Source organism: Diplodia seriata, assembly GCF_021436955.1.
Source record: "Diplodia seriata strain FDS-637 chromosome Unknown scaffold_3, whole genome shotgun sequence".
NCBI lineage: Eukaryota > Fungi > Ascomycota > Dothideomycetes > Botryosphaeriales > Botryosphaeriaceae > Diplodia > Diplodia seriata.
Window position 1 is genome coordinate 1,428,957 of NW_027117310.1, and position 16,927 is coordinate 1,445,883.

The 16,927-nt window shown below is 55.1% G+C and overlaps 4 protein-coding genes across 4 annotated transcripts; 3 read left to right on the forward strand and 1 right to left on the reverse strand.

The window, feature by feature from the left end:
- Nucleotides 1-117: 117 nt before the first annotated feature.
- On the forward strand, nucleotides 118-1,363 carry SLS55_003156 (uncharacterized protein; the record flags this gene model as incomplete). Its single annotated transcript, XM_066774636.1, has 5 exons — nucleotides 118-186; nucleotides 236-575; nucleotides 669-776; nucleotides 823-1,017; nucleotides 1,068-1,363. The coding sequence occupies 5 exons, from the start codon at nucleotides 118-120 to the stop codon at nucleotides 1,361-1,363; spliced, it is 1,008 nt and encodes a 335-aa protein (XP_066634755.1).
- Nucleotides 1,364-4,447: 3,084 nt separating this feature from the next.
- On the reverse strand, nucleotides 4,448-5,904 carry SLS55_003157 (uncharacterized protein; the record flags this gene model as incomplete). The annotated part of the gene is made up of 2 exons (XM_066774637.1): nucleotides 4,448-5,544; nucleotides 5,604-5,904. The coding sequence occupies 2 exons, from the start codon at nucleotides 5,902-5,904 to the stop codon at nucleotides 4,448-4,450; spliced, it is 1,398 nt and encodes a 465-aa protein (XP_066634756.1).
- Nucleotides 5,905-6,514: 610 nt separating this feature from the next.
- SLS55_003158 (uncharacterized protein) lies at nucleotides 6,515-13,997 on the forward strand (the record flags this gene model as incomplete). Its single annotated transcript, XM_066774638.1, has 5 exons — nucleotides 6,515-7,985; nucleotides 8,046-10,604; nucleotides 10,663-11,565; nucleotides 11,621-12,373; nucleotides 12,463-13,997. 5 exons carry the CDS (start codon nucleotides 6,515-6,517, stop codon nucleotides 13,995-13,997), a joined length of 7,221 nt encoding a protein of 2,406 aa, XP_066634757.1.
- Nucleotides 13,998-14,659: 662 nt separating this feature from the next.
- On the forward strand, nucleotides 14,660-15,967 carry SLS55_003159 (uncharacterized protein; the record flags this gene model as incomplete). Its single annotated transcript, XM_066774639.1, has 1 exon — nucleotides 14,660-15,967. The coding sequence occupies one exon, from the start codon at nucleotides 14,660-14,662 to the stop codon at nucleotides 15,965-15,967; it is 1,308 nt and encodes a 435-aa protein (XP_066634758.1).
- Between the last annotated feature and the right edge of the window lie 960 nt (nucleotides 15,968-16,927).

Genomic DNA, 16,927 nt, shown 5'->3' on the forward strand with positions numbered 1-16,927 from the left:
GGATTCAAGACAGCCATACCGTGAATATCGACATTGGATGGGACGATTAAATGCCGACAATGAACGCTTCCGCTGGTGAATCATCGAATCCATTCTCTTCAACCAACACTGACCATCATGTCTGATCACATCGGAGTTGCCTCCCTTGCACCCAACCCAGCAAAGGTGCCTGAGACTGTTTTCATAGTAAGTCATTTATTCCCTTATACAAACGGCCCAACTAAATTCTGTACAGGCTGTTCTGTGGGCGGGGTTTGCAACAGCCACTATTCTCAGCGGCCTCAGGTTCTTTTTGCGTTTCCACGTATTCCGAAGGTTCTATCTGGATGACGCGTTCGTCCTTTTCGCCTGGATCATTGCCCTCTCGATTACCATTTCATGGCAGATCTTGGCGAAAGACATGTACCTCGATAATCGCGTAGCCTCAGGTCGTCAACTTCCGCCAGTTGACTTCGTCCCAAGAGTCGAGCGCTTTCTCAAAGGATCCGCTGCAATTGTCTTTCTATTTTACAGCACTCTGTGGGCAATCAAGCTGTCCTTCCTGCTCTTCTTCCGACGTATCTATATGAACATCGGTAGGCTTGTGGCAGTCTGGTGGGTAATTCTGGGGTTCACGATTGCAGCCTGGGCTGTGTGCGTGGGCACGATTGAATACAATTGCCTGGTAGAACCTTTGGTCGACATTGCGGAACACTGTTCGGGAACAAGAGACATCGAGTACCAGCGCAACACCCTCATGTCGAATTGCATCCTCGACGTTGCAACGGACATAGCCAGTACGTATGCCTCTTACACGTTCTGCGCAAAGCTAATCCATCGAAGTTACCTGCATTCCGATCAGCATGCTGTGGAAGGTGCGGATCAGCCCAAAGCGGAAGGTTGGCCTGGCAGCCGTCTTCTCTGTGATAGTCATCACCATTGTGTTTGCCATTGTCCGCGTGGCGGTGATCAGCTCGTTGACAGTGCAGCCGGACATGAGCTGGTTGTACATGTGGAGCAACATCGAGATATTCGCGGGTATGAATAGCTCATTCCGGAAATAATCGCTGTGGCTGACCTGCGAATAGCTTTGATCGTCGCGTGCCTTGGATCTTTCCGCAGCTTATTCCGCATGCAAGACTCGGCCAGAAGGGCAACGCCAGATGTGAATACATCAACAGACAAGAGCTCTCCGCCCAAGTGGCATCTGAAACGGACGCTAAGGAACTTCTTCACAGCCACGGACTCGAACGGCTCCAGCGGGCAGAGCACTGAAAACGACACTCTGGGGAGGATTATCAGCCTTTATGGCACTGGCAACAGATCACAGAAGCCTCAAAGCGATGAAGAATCCGCGAACTTTTCAGCTCGATCAATTAACTGAGCAAGTTTCGGACGCTGACTCAGACGCGAGTGTGCAAAAGTTCGAGGTTCCAAATGAGCATTGCGCACTCGGCAGGGAAATGCTCGACTCAGCTTGGTTGAAGGGTTCTTGGAACAACGGGCGGTAGCTGCCTGTACGGTTTTGCCCCCAGCGCATTTTATTTAGATTCAGCTTCATATGCATTTTGCCTTAGTACGTGCCAAAAATAAAGTGGCTACTTGCTGACGTGCTTGTCTCGGCCCAAATACGTGGAAGGCTCCACTCATATGCAAAGCTGCACGTTTCCCGGTGCAGTACTCCACCATGAATGACCAATCTTGATGCAGCGGCTGAGACAGTCTCCATTAAGCGCCGGATAAACCACCCTGGCGCTGTTGAGGCGCAGTAACTCCGGGCCCGACCCCGCAAGACCTTTCCTTAAACGACATCTGACCCTTCGCCCCTCCCGCTTCATGCCCTGACCACTTCAACCATCCCCGATATTGTCTGACCTGCCTCCATGGAGCCGGCATCCATTCTTACTATCGTGGTTACGAGTCTTTCAGTCATTGTCAAGACGTCGACATGTCTAAAAGAGCTGTCGCAAAAGTACCGCAGCGTCAGCCAAGAAGTTACGTTGATTATTGTCAGACTCAATACGATGGAGGCTATCATGTCTCAAATCGGCTGCTGGTTGAGGTCAGAGCCGTCTGTGGAGGAACAGATGGTATCGGATATTAATACTGCGGTGGCAGCTTGTGAGTTTGTTGTTGGTGAAATATACAATCACGTGGACCGAGTTCGCGACGGCTGGCTGGGCGGAAAGATCAGACACATGTGGACAGAAGATCAGCTACACCAATACCAGCGTAGTCTGGACTCTCAGATATCCGCTCTCGGGGTCTTGCTCAATATCGCAATACTGTAAATATTCTTCGTGCACTAAAAACCCTTGCCTGAGTTCTGACCGATGATAGGAGAAACCAAAGTCTTCAACACGCAGATCGGCGGAAACCGTTCCTCGAAGCTCCATACGAAGATGACCTACATTATTACTTCGACGAAACCTCCAGCAACACTATGGATTCCAAAGGTGGGGCACAAACGTCACCGAATGACCATTTCGATGCTGGGGGTTCGCCATCTTCAGGTTTCCACCAAGAATTGCTTCGATCGAATATCTACAAAACGAGCATCACCGGCAAAGATAAGAAGTACACAGATCCTTCGATTCAACCGATATCCACCGATCACACCAGGCTACCCGGAAGATCTGAGGAGCTGCCTACCCCGAGTAGTGACACAACGACAATCAACACCTTGTCTGGAAGCTCTTCAAACTCATCTACACGAAGCATCAGGAGCGAAAAGATCTTTCTCAACAACAAGTCTCGGCGGCAGCAAGAGGAAAAAGCAAAATTGAGCAAGGAACTCCGTAACGCCGTTCTTCAGGGCAAACCGTCATTAGCCCAGTCACTATGCAGCAACGGTGCGGATGCCAACTATCGGTATCAGCACAATGCCAATACCCGCGATGTGAGGTCGGTATTTGGAAGGCTTCTCCATCAGTCCTACGGGTATGGTGAGCCCACACTGTTGCATCATGCGGCAGAGAAAGGAAATCAGGATATTGCACGAATACTTCTCGCCCACGGAGCAGACCACAGTGCAAGAGACAAAAGTGGCAGAACACCGTTGCATCTTGCTAGTGATGATCTCGCAGAGATGCTTCTCCTCCATGGCGCGGATCCCTCACTCAAAGACAGCAAAGGCGCTACCCCACTCCACTACCTAGCAGCTGCCGGGCGCTCGAATGGAGTCGCCGCTCTGATACAGGCCGGATCAAACGTTAACGCGTACGACAAAATTCAACAAACACCATTGCATCTGGCTTGCATCGATGGACACCGAAAAGTCGTCTCTCTCCTCGTCGAGGCCGGGGCTTATGTTAAAATGGCCGATGCAGATGGTCTCACTCCTCTCCATTCCGCAGCGAAGCATGGGCATGACCGGATAGTCCGGGGACTTCTTCGAGCTGGTGCGGATCCCGAGGCTCTTTCAAAACGAGGCTGGCGTCCCATCCATCATGCCGCCTGCGGAGGAAGCACCAAAGTCATCAAGAGCCTCTTGGCCGTTCAGGTGGACGTTGATTCTCAGATCCCCGGTGGTCAGAGTACTCTCCATCTCGCGATATCCAACGGACAACAAGACGCAGTGGAGCTTTTCTTGCAAGGGGGAGCTGACATCGAAATGAGGGACGAGAAAGGGAACACCCCCCTTTTTCTGGCAGTCGCGAGCATGCGCCCTGACATCCTATCTCTTGCTCTTCAGCATGGAGTGAACGTCAACGCGGCCAAGCCCAATGGGGATACGGCCATATTAGAGGCATGCCTCTCCAAAGCTTCGGCACAGACAACCGTTGCCTTGGTGCAGTTGCTTTTGGAGAACGGCTCGAGAGTGAATCCGAAGAATGCAGCAGGGCACTCGCCTTTACAAGCGGCATGTTCGAGGGCAGAGGGTGGATTGCTTGTGGTGCAGCAGCTGCTGAGTCACGGTGCTCGGGTGCGTTACGAGGATTACGTATGCCTATGGCGTAATCGCAATATCCTTGCTTGGGAAAGAGGGGCAATCAAGGCCGAGCTTGACGTTGTTGCACCAGATGAGTTGAGAAAAGACGAGGTGGAGTGGGTAATGATTGCGCTTTGAGCGAAAGAAATTCCGGGTACTTTCAGCGCGCCTGCGGCCGAGGTTAATCGTTTGAGAGGCTTCATTTGACGGATGAGCTGCGGGAAGATTGCACAAGTATATGGGACCTACAGGGAAATTTCAAAGATGTTTCTCCTTCTCTCTGCCTCTTTTCGTTCTGATAAGTGTCACTATGCTGTGATTAAAGGAGATGAATATTGCATACCGTGATACTGACTACTGAAGCGGCCACGAATTGATCAGGTTGCGCGCTAATCAATTCGGACTTAGCGCTGCCGAGATACACACACACAGCCCAGGCCGTGAGTCCAAACCACCCACCGCAGGCAACGTACCCGGCCAGTAACCCCTCCGCTGCCATCTCAATTTGTTCTCGAAACCACCCACCGTTGTCACTCATCAATAACGACAGTGTCCGCAGTAGCCGCAGTCCTCTGCCGAGCATGCCGTGTAGTCCTGGTCAGAATCGTCATCGCTATTGAACAACACACCACCACCATCGTCGGAGTCGCCCAAGAAATACCCTTCCTCACCGTCCTCGCTGAGTATCTCATCGGAGCTATCATCGGAAGCCCTCTTGGCAGCCCAGGACTCAAGAAGCGTGGGTGGCAAAGGTCTTGGTGCATCGGGCAGCTGCTCGTGGATCTCCAACATATCCCCTTCGTGCCTGCGTATCTCGACTCGGCCAGCATCCGTGTCTTTGGCAATCTCAACTATTCTCCGGATGACCGCGGCAAGCTGGGTGAGGCTGTCCTGATTCTCAGCTTCCCATTCCTGGATTTCCCGACGAACGTCTTGCACGTGGACGTCGTTGAAGAGCCCGCGATCGTGGTACGCCAACACGAAGTTGGGAGTCTGAGTGATCCAGAGCCGGCCAATCTCGTCACCCAGCACGTCGTGGCCCTTCCTTTTCACGGACCGCGTTTTCAAGTCAAATACGGCGTCCTGTGATACCACGTGTCCACCAGCCTTGATTGTCGTCTGCGATGTCCTTGCGCCTTTTGAAATCACGTATCTACCTTCTTCAGGAGCAGATGTCGTCTGCAAGTGCTTCAGGTATCCGTCGCTCTCAAAGCGGACGATGCAGTTCAACCCAGCAAAGTCATAATTGACGAGACGCTGATGCGATTGCGAACCAGCGGTATCGCCCTCCCATGTCGTGTACGCCTCTGGGAAAGTGTGGCCATATCCCCGGACTCCTTCGATTGTCTCTGTAGGCGTGTTCTCCCGCCGTACGAAGAAGACAGTCCGGCCGACTACCTCCGCTGTGAATCGAAACGGCTTGTCGACCTTGCGGACAAAACGCAGCAGGTTACCGAGTGTACTACCGCATGCGAAAATGTCAACTTCTTCCATGGCGAAGGATTTGTCGTGCGCAAAAATTGCGCGGTATGCAGGCTCGATGGGGAAGTCGGGGTGACGCGCTGCATTTGGGTCTCTGAAGAATTGTCCCGCGTCCTCGTTCAGCGGCGTAGGCGTCTCAAGAGGAGTCCACGCTGGAGGCATCCCTAAAATTCTCAATGGCCGAAACGCGCCTCTGTGGAGTTGAGCTTACCGGGAATCATAACGGTGTGCTGTCCATTATCATCGATCCAGTTGTACGAGCCCACGTACTTGCAGTCGCTTATGACAGCCTTGGGCTTTTCACTGCCCACCTTGGCAACAACATCCTCTCTGGAGATCCTCTGGAAGCAAGGCCCAAGAGCCGGCGATGGTGGACCTGTGCTTTCCGTATCTTGAAAGCCCCAACGACCTTTGCTCTGTTCAGTGTTCGGGATCCTGCGATTTAGAAATCCCGGCCGAGTCGAAGCGGTCACTCTGCGACCGCTGCCATGCCCAGAATCATGGAATAGCATGGCAGGAGAGAACTGAATTTTGAAAGAGAGGGTCTGAGCAGTCGTGCCATCCGATGTTTGTGGTAGGAGAGATGCTCCTCGAATTCAACAGCATCCCCAGCGACCTTTATGCTACAAATGTTTGCCGCTCTGCAAGGCGCATAGCGCACGGGAGGACACAGCCAGAATCAGCAAGAAGCGAGTGCGCCTTGTTGCCTGGTGCGGCGTAGAGTGGCACAGCATTCGGAGACCAATCAAGCCGAGCAGCGGATCAACGGACAGAGGGTGAACAAACACAGCGCTTCCAGGAATCACTACGCGCCGTGCTTTACGTGTCTTTCTGTTGCTGCCTAGCACAGCCTGCTTTGACGTAAGGCACGGCGTCGAGATTTCTCTTCGCACTGTCCAAAGCTCATTGGACTCTCGCTTTGATAAGAAAGCCAGGTCGTGCAGCCGCCCTGCCGTGCAACGCATGCGTTTGCACCATCAACTTTGCCCTAACACTACTTCTTGAAACCCCGCAGGCCAACCACTCTTCTTTCCAAGCGTCCACACTTCGTGCAATTTTGGAGTTCTTCTCAGATACGACATTGGATCCATCAATTGTTGCGCACGTTGTTCAAGTATCCCCATGGCACTTCCTCCCGGACCAGATCAGGCCCGAGCCTCGCGTCTGGCAGCTTTTTACACTGCAGTCGTTAAAGGAAAAAGGTCTATCGCCACAGATCGCGACTCAGTACTCTTCCTGGAAGCCATCTGCAACGATCCAGAGAGCACGTCTTGTGTCGAAAGACTGATAGCAAGCAACACCGCCACAGATGCACTTCGTACCAGCTTACGCTTCAATATCTCCACCACTTTCTTGAACGGCCACCTGGAGTGCTTCTTGCGTTATCTGCGAGACCCAACGCTGAAGCATCTCTGCAACGGAGAGTTTCTACGCCGACTCCTCATACTCGTGATCGATCCGCCCTCGCTTTGGTACTCTATCGTCGAAGCCCACAACCAGAAACGGCTATCCTTGGAATCCCAACACTCATTCGCTTGGCTTCTTCTGGAGCTTCTATCGTGGAACGAGAACGCTCCGAGCAATCTCCAAGCCGTGGTACAGGACATTGTCGATCGCGGTACATTCGTCGACTCCGAGAACCATGACGTACGAGCTCTCGGACATCGTATCAAGCATGTCATGCACGCCAAATCCGGCTCACTACCTGTTTCGGTCGCCGGTCCCGGCGGACGCCACGACAACGACTTCGCCGACTTTCGTCAAATCGCCATCTATCCAACAGAAGACGAGATTATGTCAAAGGACACAACCTTCTATCGACACGCCTATACCGTTGCAAATGCTTCTGCCGACCAACGCCTCGCTGTACACCTCGATAACCAGTTTCGGCTTCTCCGGGAAGATATGCTGGCTGAGCTGCGAGATGATCTGAAGCTCTCGCAAACGAACAAGAAAAGGAGGTCTAATGCCAGGCTGCAAGGACTGGCTCTGTCGGGATTCTACTGCGGCTTCAGAAAGAATCGTACCGCCTTCTCAATAACAGTAACTTGCAAATCTGGCTTGGAGCGACTGTCGAATCGGACAACAGCCGAGCGTCAAGCCCTGCTCAAGGATGATCGTAAATTCTTGAAACATCAATCCGTTGGGTGCTTGATGGATAGTGGAAGAGTCATTGCATTTGCGACTCTCGACAGGAACGAGAAGCTGCTTGCGGCAGAGCCGCCACTTGTCACCCTCCGCATCCCCGAGATACGGGCGCTTGGGAGGGTTCTCAGGACTCTGAAGCTTTCGAAGAATGTCGAGTTCCTCGTCGTAGATACTGCAATGTTTGCGTATCAACCCATATTGGATTGCCTTCAACAGAAGCTTGAACTACCTCTTGCGGATGAGCTCCTTTTCCTCAAGGAGCAACAGCCGGTGCAGCCGTCATCCATCTGCCCAGACGATATTGTTCAAGCTGTTCAAGATGGAGCCGGCAAACATTTGGATGAAGCGCTGGACCTGCCACATTCGGTGGATCTTGACCCGTCACAAGCGGAATCTCTACTTGCCGGATTAAAGCAAACAGTCAGCCTGATCCAGGGACCTCCAGGTGAGATATGCCCCTCCTCGCGCACCGATATTGTTTCAGTCACTTACTAATTATGCAAAGGCACTGGAAAGTCGTTTGTCGGCGCACTCATTGCAAAAGCATTCCACGACCACACTTCCCAGAAAATACTAGTGATTTGCCATACGAACCATGCTTTGGATCAGTTCCTGGAAGATCTTCTCGACATCGGCATCCCTGACCGTAGCATGATCCGTCTGGGAGCAAAGTCCAGCAGCAGAACCGAACATCTCAGTATTTCCAATCAGAAGACCGGCCACCACCGCAACCAGGCAACGTGGGCTGTGATTGATAAGCTGGAAATAGAGCTACAAAGCTACGAGTCGAGCCTTCAGAGGCTTCTGGGGACGTACATGCAGTTCAGCGTGCGGGCGAGTGAGATCTTCGAGTACCTGGAATTTTCCGAGGACGACTGCAGCTTTTTCGACGCCTTTCAACTTCCCACCCAAAATGATGGCTTCGAATATGTTGGGGAAGACGGTCATCCAGTGAGGGATACCTACCTGTACGACCGGTGGTGCAAGGGAGAAGATGCGGGAATATTCCAAACCATGATTTCTCCCACGAGCCTTGATGTATGGAGCCTGGACTCCAACCGGAGGCGGGAGAAGATCAACGAATGGACCCAAATTCTCCTCGAGGAAAAGATATCTGGCATCACTAACCTTGTGAAACGCTTCGATGAGTCTCAAAGACAACTTCACAACACGCTTAACGAGCAGAACGCCGAGCTCTTGCGTCAGAAGCGCATCATCGCATGTACAACCACTGCTGCCGCTAAGTACTTCCAGCAGCTGCAGTCTGCCTCGCCAGATATCATACTGGTCGAGGAAGCCGGCGAGATCCTCGAAAGCCATGTCATTACCGCCATGACACCACATACCAAGCAGTTGGTTCTTATCGGGGATCACCAACAGTTGCGTCTAAAGGTCAACAATTATGCACTTACCGTGGAGCAAGGAGACGGCTACGACTTGAACCGGTCGTTGTTCGAGCGTCTTATATTGGCTGGCTTTCCGCACACCACTCTCATGCAGCAACATCGCATGTGTCCTGAGATCTCGACTCTCGTGAGGAACTTGACGTATCCGGATCTATTGGATGCTCCCACAACGCAGAATCGACCGGCTCTCCGCGGCCTCCAGAACAGAGTCATCTTCTTCGATCACCAGGAGCTTGAGGTCTCGGAGCGCAGTATTGCGGACCGTCGAGACCAAGGTTCCGGGGTCAGCAAAATGAACGAGTTTGAAGCCGACATTGTTCTCCGAATTGTGCGATACTTGGCACAGCAAGGCTACGGTACATCTGACCAAGTCGTCCTGACACCGTACTTGGGCCAGCTCAGTCTCCTCCGTAAACGCCTGGGCAAGGAGAACGATCCTGTTTTGAATGAACTGGACTCTTTTGACCTGATCAAGGCTGGCCTTCTTGCACCAACGGGTGCCGGCCACAAGGGTCGGACAATCAGGCTCTCAACAATCGATAACTACCAGGGCGAGGAGAAGGATATCGTAATTGCTTCCCTCACCAGAGCCAACAAAAGCGGTGACATTGGCTTCATGTCCTCTCCCGAACGCTTGAACGTCTTACTGTCCCGCGCACGCAATGGTCTCATCCTCATCGGCAACTCGAACACTTTCCTCAGCAGCCGCAAAGGGAAGAAAACGTGGGGCCCATTTTTCGAGCTCCTCGGCAAGAACGGCCACATGTATGACGGACTCCCGGTCAGGTGCGAGCAACATCCCAACAAGAAGATGGTGCTGAAACAGCGGGGCGACTTCGAGGAGCTCTGCCCCGACGGCGGATGCTCGGATCCCTGCGGCACCAAACTCAACTGCCTCATCCACGAATGCCCGTCGCGATGCCACCAGCTCGCAGACCATTCGAAGATGAAGTGCCAGCAGATCCTGACCGACGCCTGCCCCCAGAAGCACAAGCTGACCTGGCGCTGCTTCGCGGGCCGCCCGAGCGTCTGTGCAATCTGCGACGCCGAGGCAAGGAAAAAGGCCGAGAAGCTGCAGAGGGATGCCGAGCTGGACGAGGTGCGCCAGAAGAAGCAGAGAGCTTATGCGCGAGAGTTGGCCGAGCTTCAGGACGAGATTGCCCACGAACGCCGGCTGCGCTGCGAAAACGCCGAGCAGGAGGAGAGAGACAGAGTCATCCGCCAGCACCAGAAAGATCTTCAGAATCTTCAATCCCGTATGGCTGGACTGAGTCTGGGCTCGCAAAATCCACCCGTGTCTCAATTTGTCAAGGCGCCCGACACCCCTTCTCCGAGCCCTCCTGGCCCTCCGAGCCCAACTGCGGCTAATGCGGGCTCTACTCCCACTGCCCAGCAAGCCAACAAGTACAGCCATGATGGGAAAGGAAAGGGACCTTGGAAGCAACCAGACTCCCCTGTGAAAGATGAGTGGGAATATCAGAAAAAGTTCGAAGGTGCGTCGAACGATACTCTCGACGACCTTATGGGTATGATTGGACTGGAGAATGTGAAGGAAGAATTCCTCGCCATCAAGGACAAAATCGAAGTTGCCATTCGCCAAGGGATCGACATGAAGGACGAGAGATTCGGAACTGCTTTGCTCGGAAATCCGGGCACAGGTAAGTCTGGTGTTCTCATGACCTTGATATTTTTTTTAGTTTGCTGACTTTATCAAAGGGAAAACGACCGTGGCACGTCTCTACGCAAAGTTTCTGAGCTCTTTCGGCGCCCTTCCCGGACATCACTTCGTCGAGACCAGCGGCTCGCGGCTTGCAAACGATGGCGTCTCGGGCTGCAAGCAGCATATCGACGACATACTCAATGCAGGAGGCGGAGCTCTCTTCATCGATGAGGCCTACCAACTCGCCTCCGGCAACAGCCGGACAGGAAAGCAGGTCCTCGACTTCCTTCTCGCCGAGGTCGAGAATCTGACGGGCAAGGTCGTCTTCATTCTCGCCGGCTACAACAAGCAGATGGAGTCCTTCTTCGCCCACAACCCCGGAATCCCAAGCCGATTCCCTCGCGAGATCCAGTTCAGAGACTACAAAGATGAAGAGCTGCTAGATATCCTCAACTACAATCTCGACAAGCGCTACCAGGGGAAGATGCGGGTAGAGCTTGGATGCAGGGGTCTCTACGCCCGCATCGTCGCCCGCCGCATCGGTCGCGGCAGGGACCACGAAGGTTTCGGGAACGCTCGAGCGGTCGAGAACAACATCGCGCGCATAGTCCAGCGTCAGGCGAAGCGGCTCCGAAAGGAGAGGAAAGCCGGTGGGCTGCCCGACGACTTCTTACTGACCCAGGCAGACCTTTTGGGACCGGAGCCTCAAGATGTGCTCAAGGATAACGCTTCTTGGGACAAGCTCCAGCAGATGATTGGCCTTGGCTCGGTCAAGAGTGCCATCCAAGCGCTCTTTGATGTCATGCAGTACAATTACACGCGTGAACTGGACGAGGAGCCTTTGATCGACTTGAGCCTGAACAAGGTTTTCTTGGGTAACCCGGGGACCGGCAAGACGACGGTGGCGAAGTTGTACGGTCAGATCCTGGCCGACATGGGTTTCCTTTCAACGGGTGAAAGTAAGTCTCCGTTGTTGATCTATCACTTCCACAGGCTGACACATTCGCATTATAGTGGTGGTGAAGAGCCCGGCGGACTTCATTGGACAGTACATCGGGCAATCCGAAGCGAAAACGAAGGGTATCCTGGCGGCAACACTCGGCAAAGTCCTAGTCATCGACGAGGCTTACAGTCTCTACGACCACAGCGCCAAGGGAGGCAACACGAACAGCTTCAAGAACTCCGTCATCGACACGATTGTGGCCGAGGTCCAGAGCGTACCTGGCGATAACCGATGCGTGCTGCTCCTGGGATACAAGGAGAGAATGGAGGAAATGTTCCAAGAAGTCAATCCCGGCCTGACCCGGCGATTCCCCCTCGATTCCGCATTCAACTTCGAGGACTTTTCCAACGCCGAACTCGAAGCCATCTTCGACCTCAAGCTGAAGCAATTGGGCTTCAAAGCCACGAAAGAAGCCAAAGCGGTGGCGCTGGACATGCTCTGCCGGTCCCGCAACAGGCTACACTTTGGCAACGCGGGCGAGATCGACATCCTCTTCAACAAGGCCAAGCTTAGCCACCAGAAGCGTCTCGGAAGGGGGAAGCATAAGATTGCGGCCATTTTCGAGGCCCCCGACTTCGATCCCGACTTCGACCGCGGCGCGAGGGCGGAAACTAACGTTGACGTGCTCTTTGAGGGGGTCATCGGTTGCGATGAGATTGTCGCGCAGCTGAAGGGCTACCAGCGCGTGTATGCAAACACGAAGGCGCTGGGCCTCGATCCCAGTGAGCAGCTGCCGTTCGCATTCCTTTTCCGCGGACCGCCTGGTAAGTGATCCCCCTACGTTGGAGCAACAACTCAGACCGATCTTCTCCTTCCCTGTCAACTCACGGCACGCATACTGACACATTTTCAGGCACGGGCAAAACCTCGACCGCCAAACGCATGGGCAAAGTCTACTACGACATGGGCTTCCTCGCCTCGGCCGAGGTCGTCGAGTGCTCGGCCACGGACCTCATCGGCGAGTACGTCGGGCACACGGGGCCGAAGACGCAGCGGCTGTTCGAGAAGGCCCTCGGCAAGGTCCTCTTCATCGACGAGGCGTACCGGCTCGGGACCGGCGACCGCTTCGCCAAAGAAGCCGTCGACGAGATGGTCGACTGCCTCACGAAAGACAAGTTCGCCCGCAAGCTCGTCGTCGTCCTCGCCGGCTACGACGCCGACGTCAACCGCCTCATGCTCGCCAACCCGGGCCTGACGTCGCGCTTCCCGGAGACCGTGACCTTCCGCCCGCTGTCGGCCGCCGAGTGCCTCGACCTGCTCACGTCGTTGTTGCTCGGAAAGAACAAGAAGCGCAACGTCTTGGACGCGGCGGGAGTCCTCGACCCGCCCGCGCCGGCGTTCCGCGACCGCGTCGTCGCCGCCTTCGATGCCCTCGCCGCGCTGACCAACTGGGCCAACGCCCGCGACGTCCGCACCATCACCAACGCCGTCTTCGGCCGCGCCATGCGCAGCACCACCACCGCGGGCCTGCAGACTAAGGCGCCGAGGGTCGTCGTGTCGGAGGCGTGCGTGCTTGCCGAGTTGGACCGCATGCTCAAGGAGCGCACGCACAGGGCGCTTCATGTTGGAAATGGCGGTGGTGGTGCGTCCCGCTTACCTACTGCTACTGCCCCTCCTCCTCCTCCCGAAGCGACGGATGACGATGATGCTCCGAATGCGCCGCCGGTGGCGGCGGGCGCGAGCGGTGGTGGAGCGGGGGCAGCGAACGGTGCCGACGATGATGGTGATGGTGGTGGAGCATCGGAAGCACCGCCATCTCCTCCGGCGCTGGAGACGGATGATGATGCGTCAGAGCCTGATCCAGAGACTACGAGTCAGGAGGCCGACAACGGGGACGGCCATCATCCGCGCGACGCAGGTGTTAATGATGAGGTGTGGGAGCAGCTGCAGCGCGACGAGCGGGCGGCGCAGGCCGAGGAGCAGGCGTGTCGGAGTGTTGCGGCCGAGGAGAAGCGGCTGAGGCGCGAGCTCGATGCGGCGGCTCGGACGAACGGACAAGATGGCAGCGATGGAGATGGAGATGTCACGACAGTCGTCGGTGATCAGGCGGAGGGAGAGCGGCGGAGTAACGCGGTTGCTAATGACGCGAAGAAGCAAGAGCGTGAGCGGATGCGGCTGCAGAGGATCGAGGGGAAGCAGAGGCGGGAGGAAGAGGAAGAGCGGAGGCAGAAGGAGATTGAGAGGAAGAAGAGGGAGTTGGCGGAGGTTGAGCGGAGGCGTGTAAGGATGGAGGAGGATAGGAGGAAGGAGGTGAAAAAGAAGGAGTGTCTGAGGAGAATGGGTGTCTGCTGCATGGGATATCAGTGGATCAAGCAGAAAGGGGGGTATAGGTGCGCGGGCGGTTCGCATTGGGTTTCTGATGCGGATTTATCGCGGTACATGCAGTAGGTGGAGAGGTGTCTTACGGCCGGACCGTCATGAATGTCACTTATCGTTACATGCGACTGCGACTGGCCCGGTTACGAAGATGATTGAACTCGATGGCCCGGACTTCGGCCTTTTTCGACTCCGTATGCTTCTCACGTATCACATCATGGAACTGGGTATTGAGTAGATTACGTTCGGATAGGAAGAATTATAGCAGACCACAGCCTCAATATAGACGTAGCAAAGAAAAAGGAAGGAATTTTCTCATCTTTGATACTGTCCGCCTCAACGGTGGTCGTTGGCGGCGTCGGGTGTTTGCCTTTGGCACTTCAGGAAGCCAGAATTCCGCTTTGGATTGAGAAGGGAAATCATCCGTTACTACACCATTTTGAGAACGTCCATTTTCCAGAATAGGGAAAAATGGAAACTGCCCCGCATTCCTTCGGCTCCTCCAACCAAATCCCTGTCCAAAGTCTTGGCTGCTGACAGAATTCATCAGCATTTCGGACGACCACGGGACCTAGAATAAAAGCCACGCGAAGCTACTGCGGGTATATAAAGCGCTTCCCTATCGATCGTGGGTGATAGATGACCAGAATCTGCTACAGGAACCTCCCAGTCTCCCGAAGCTCCCGACATCGATTCCATTATCCCTCTCTCCACCCAAAAAGAAACACTCCACCATGGCAAACCTCATCCACGCCATCTCCAAGCACGACAACAGCCATCATGCCGTCTTCCCCGTCCCGGAAAACAACACGCCTCTAGCCCCCAACTCCGTCCGCGTCCGCACGACCCTCATCACGCTCTCCTCCAACAACCTCACGTACGCGCGCCTCGGCACCACGTGGGGCTGGTGGACCGCCTACCCGGTCCCCACCGCCGTCGCGCCGCCGCCCTACAACGACGGCGACGCCTGGGGCATCGTGCCGGCGTGGGGCTACGCGACCGTCGTCGCCAGCACCATCGCCGCGCTCCCGGCCGACGGCACCACCACCATCTACGGCTACTGGCCCACCACCTCGCACGCCGTCGACCTGCAGCTACAGCCGGCTGCTGGTATCGAAAACCACTGGATCGAAACCTCGCCGCACAGGCAGGCCCTGATGAACATGTACAACCGCTACGTCCCCGCGCCCATCCCGTCGACCGCCACGCCCGCCGCGGCCGCCGCGACCGCGCGCCGCGTCGCCCTCAAGCCGGTGTGGGAGTGCGGCTATCTGTTCTCGCGCTTCAACTTCCCTCCCGCCGTCGTTGAGGACGACAGTGGCAGTAGGCTCCTGCCCGTCCACCCGCTCGGCCTGCCCGCGCCCGCCGCCCTCCCGTGGACGGCGCGCGACGCGGACCTGCGCCGCGCCGTCGTCGTCGGCTTGGCTGCGACGAGCAAGACCGGGCGGGGGTTCGCGTGGAGTCTGCTGCGGGATCGGAAGGATGGTGGGCCGTTGGCGGTGTTGCAGGCGACGTCGGCGCCGGGGAAGGTGAGGACGTATGATGATGATGTGACGACGGCAAGGAAGAACAAGGCGGTGGGGTATGGGGAGTTGAACGGGGAGGAGGGGGTGGGGTGGGTGCTGGGCTTCAAGCCGGAGAGGGTCGTTGTGATTGATTTCGGGACGAGGGACGGGGTTTTGGAGGGGTTTGTGAAGGCGGTGGAGAAGGAGGGGAAGGGGGTGGAGGTGTTGGTTGTATTGGTTGGGGCGGGGATGAAGGTTTACTCCGAGGACGAGATGAAGGCGGATGCGGAGACGGCGCAGAGGCTGAAGAGCGTGCAGTTCAATACGAGTACGGTGCGGGATTGGGCGATGGAGATTGAGGGGCCGGAGGCTTATTTCGCGAAGGTGAATGAGGCGTGGGAGAGATGTGAGGAGGAGGGTGGGATGGGGGAGTTTGAGGCTGTTTGGGTTGATGGAGTGGACGGGATAGAGAAGGCGTGGCAGGATTTGTGCGACCAGAAGGTCAAGCCCGATGAGGCTATTGTGGTGCGGGTTTGAGGTTGATATTCCAATCTTTCTGAGGACCTCGAGTACTTCTCTAGCTTTTTGTCCGGAAAGACAGAGTTGTACGAAAACAAATTGAAAGCGACAATCAAGTTTGCTTAACGATGTATTTCTCGTGACTGGATATGGATTGGAACTTGGTGTATCTCTTGGGTGCGACACTCTTCACCTCTAAGGATTTTAGCAGAACCTTCTTCTTCAAAAGAAGGGAAGGTTGGCTTGCGCTTAGACATTTGGAGTGGCCGGGCCGTTGAGTGAGTCCATTGCTCGATCTAAACACTGAAAGGGACGACAGACACAGCTACAATGCGGGTGCAGGCTACGTAGGAAGTCCTTGAGTGGCATGAACCCATGCACGGTTCCATACGGTTAAATACTCGGGTACAACAATGTGCAGCAAGCTAGTTATATTGTTGTTCAACACGGGGGCATATCAGAGGCAGCGGTCAATTTGTCTGTCCTCTTGGTCACAAGTGTCGCCTACACTTCCGAAAATGCCGTTCAATACCAGTGCACGTTTGCTCACTCCACCCGGACTTCATCCCGCAGCCTTGCGTCGATACGTATACCCTCCAACTCCCATCCGAAAGATCCGAGCCGGGATCTGGCAATCGGCAGGGAGTATGTGAAACAAGGTCTGTCCCCTGCTTCTGCGATGTCCTCTTTACTGGTGACGATTGGCTCAGTCTTCTATCGCATTGGTCTGGATCCGAAAAACATCAATGCTCTTTGACTGTCAGTCCACCACTTCCCGACTCCAGTGACAATGGCGAAATTTCTCAGAAGATTCGCCCGAGCTGCCGCGAGTCGTCGTTGCGTCCGCCGCACAGCCCCGCTCCCGTGTTTGAGGCTTTGCGGCGGAGAACGCTCCGTGTTTCACGAACCACCAGACAACAAACCACGGCCCTTTGACCATCGCAGTGGCTAGACATGCAAAGACATGCTCCAAGATGC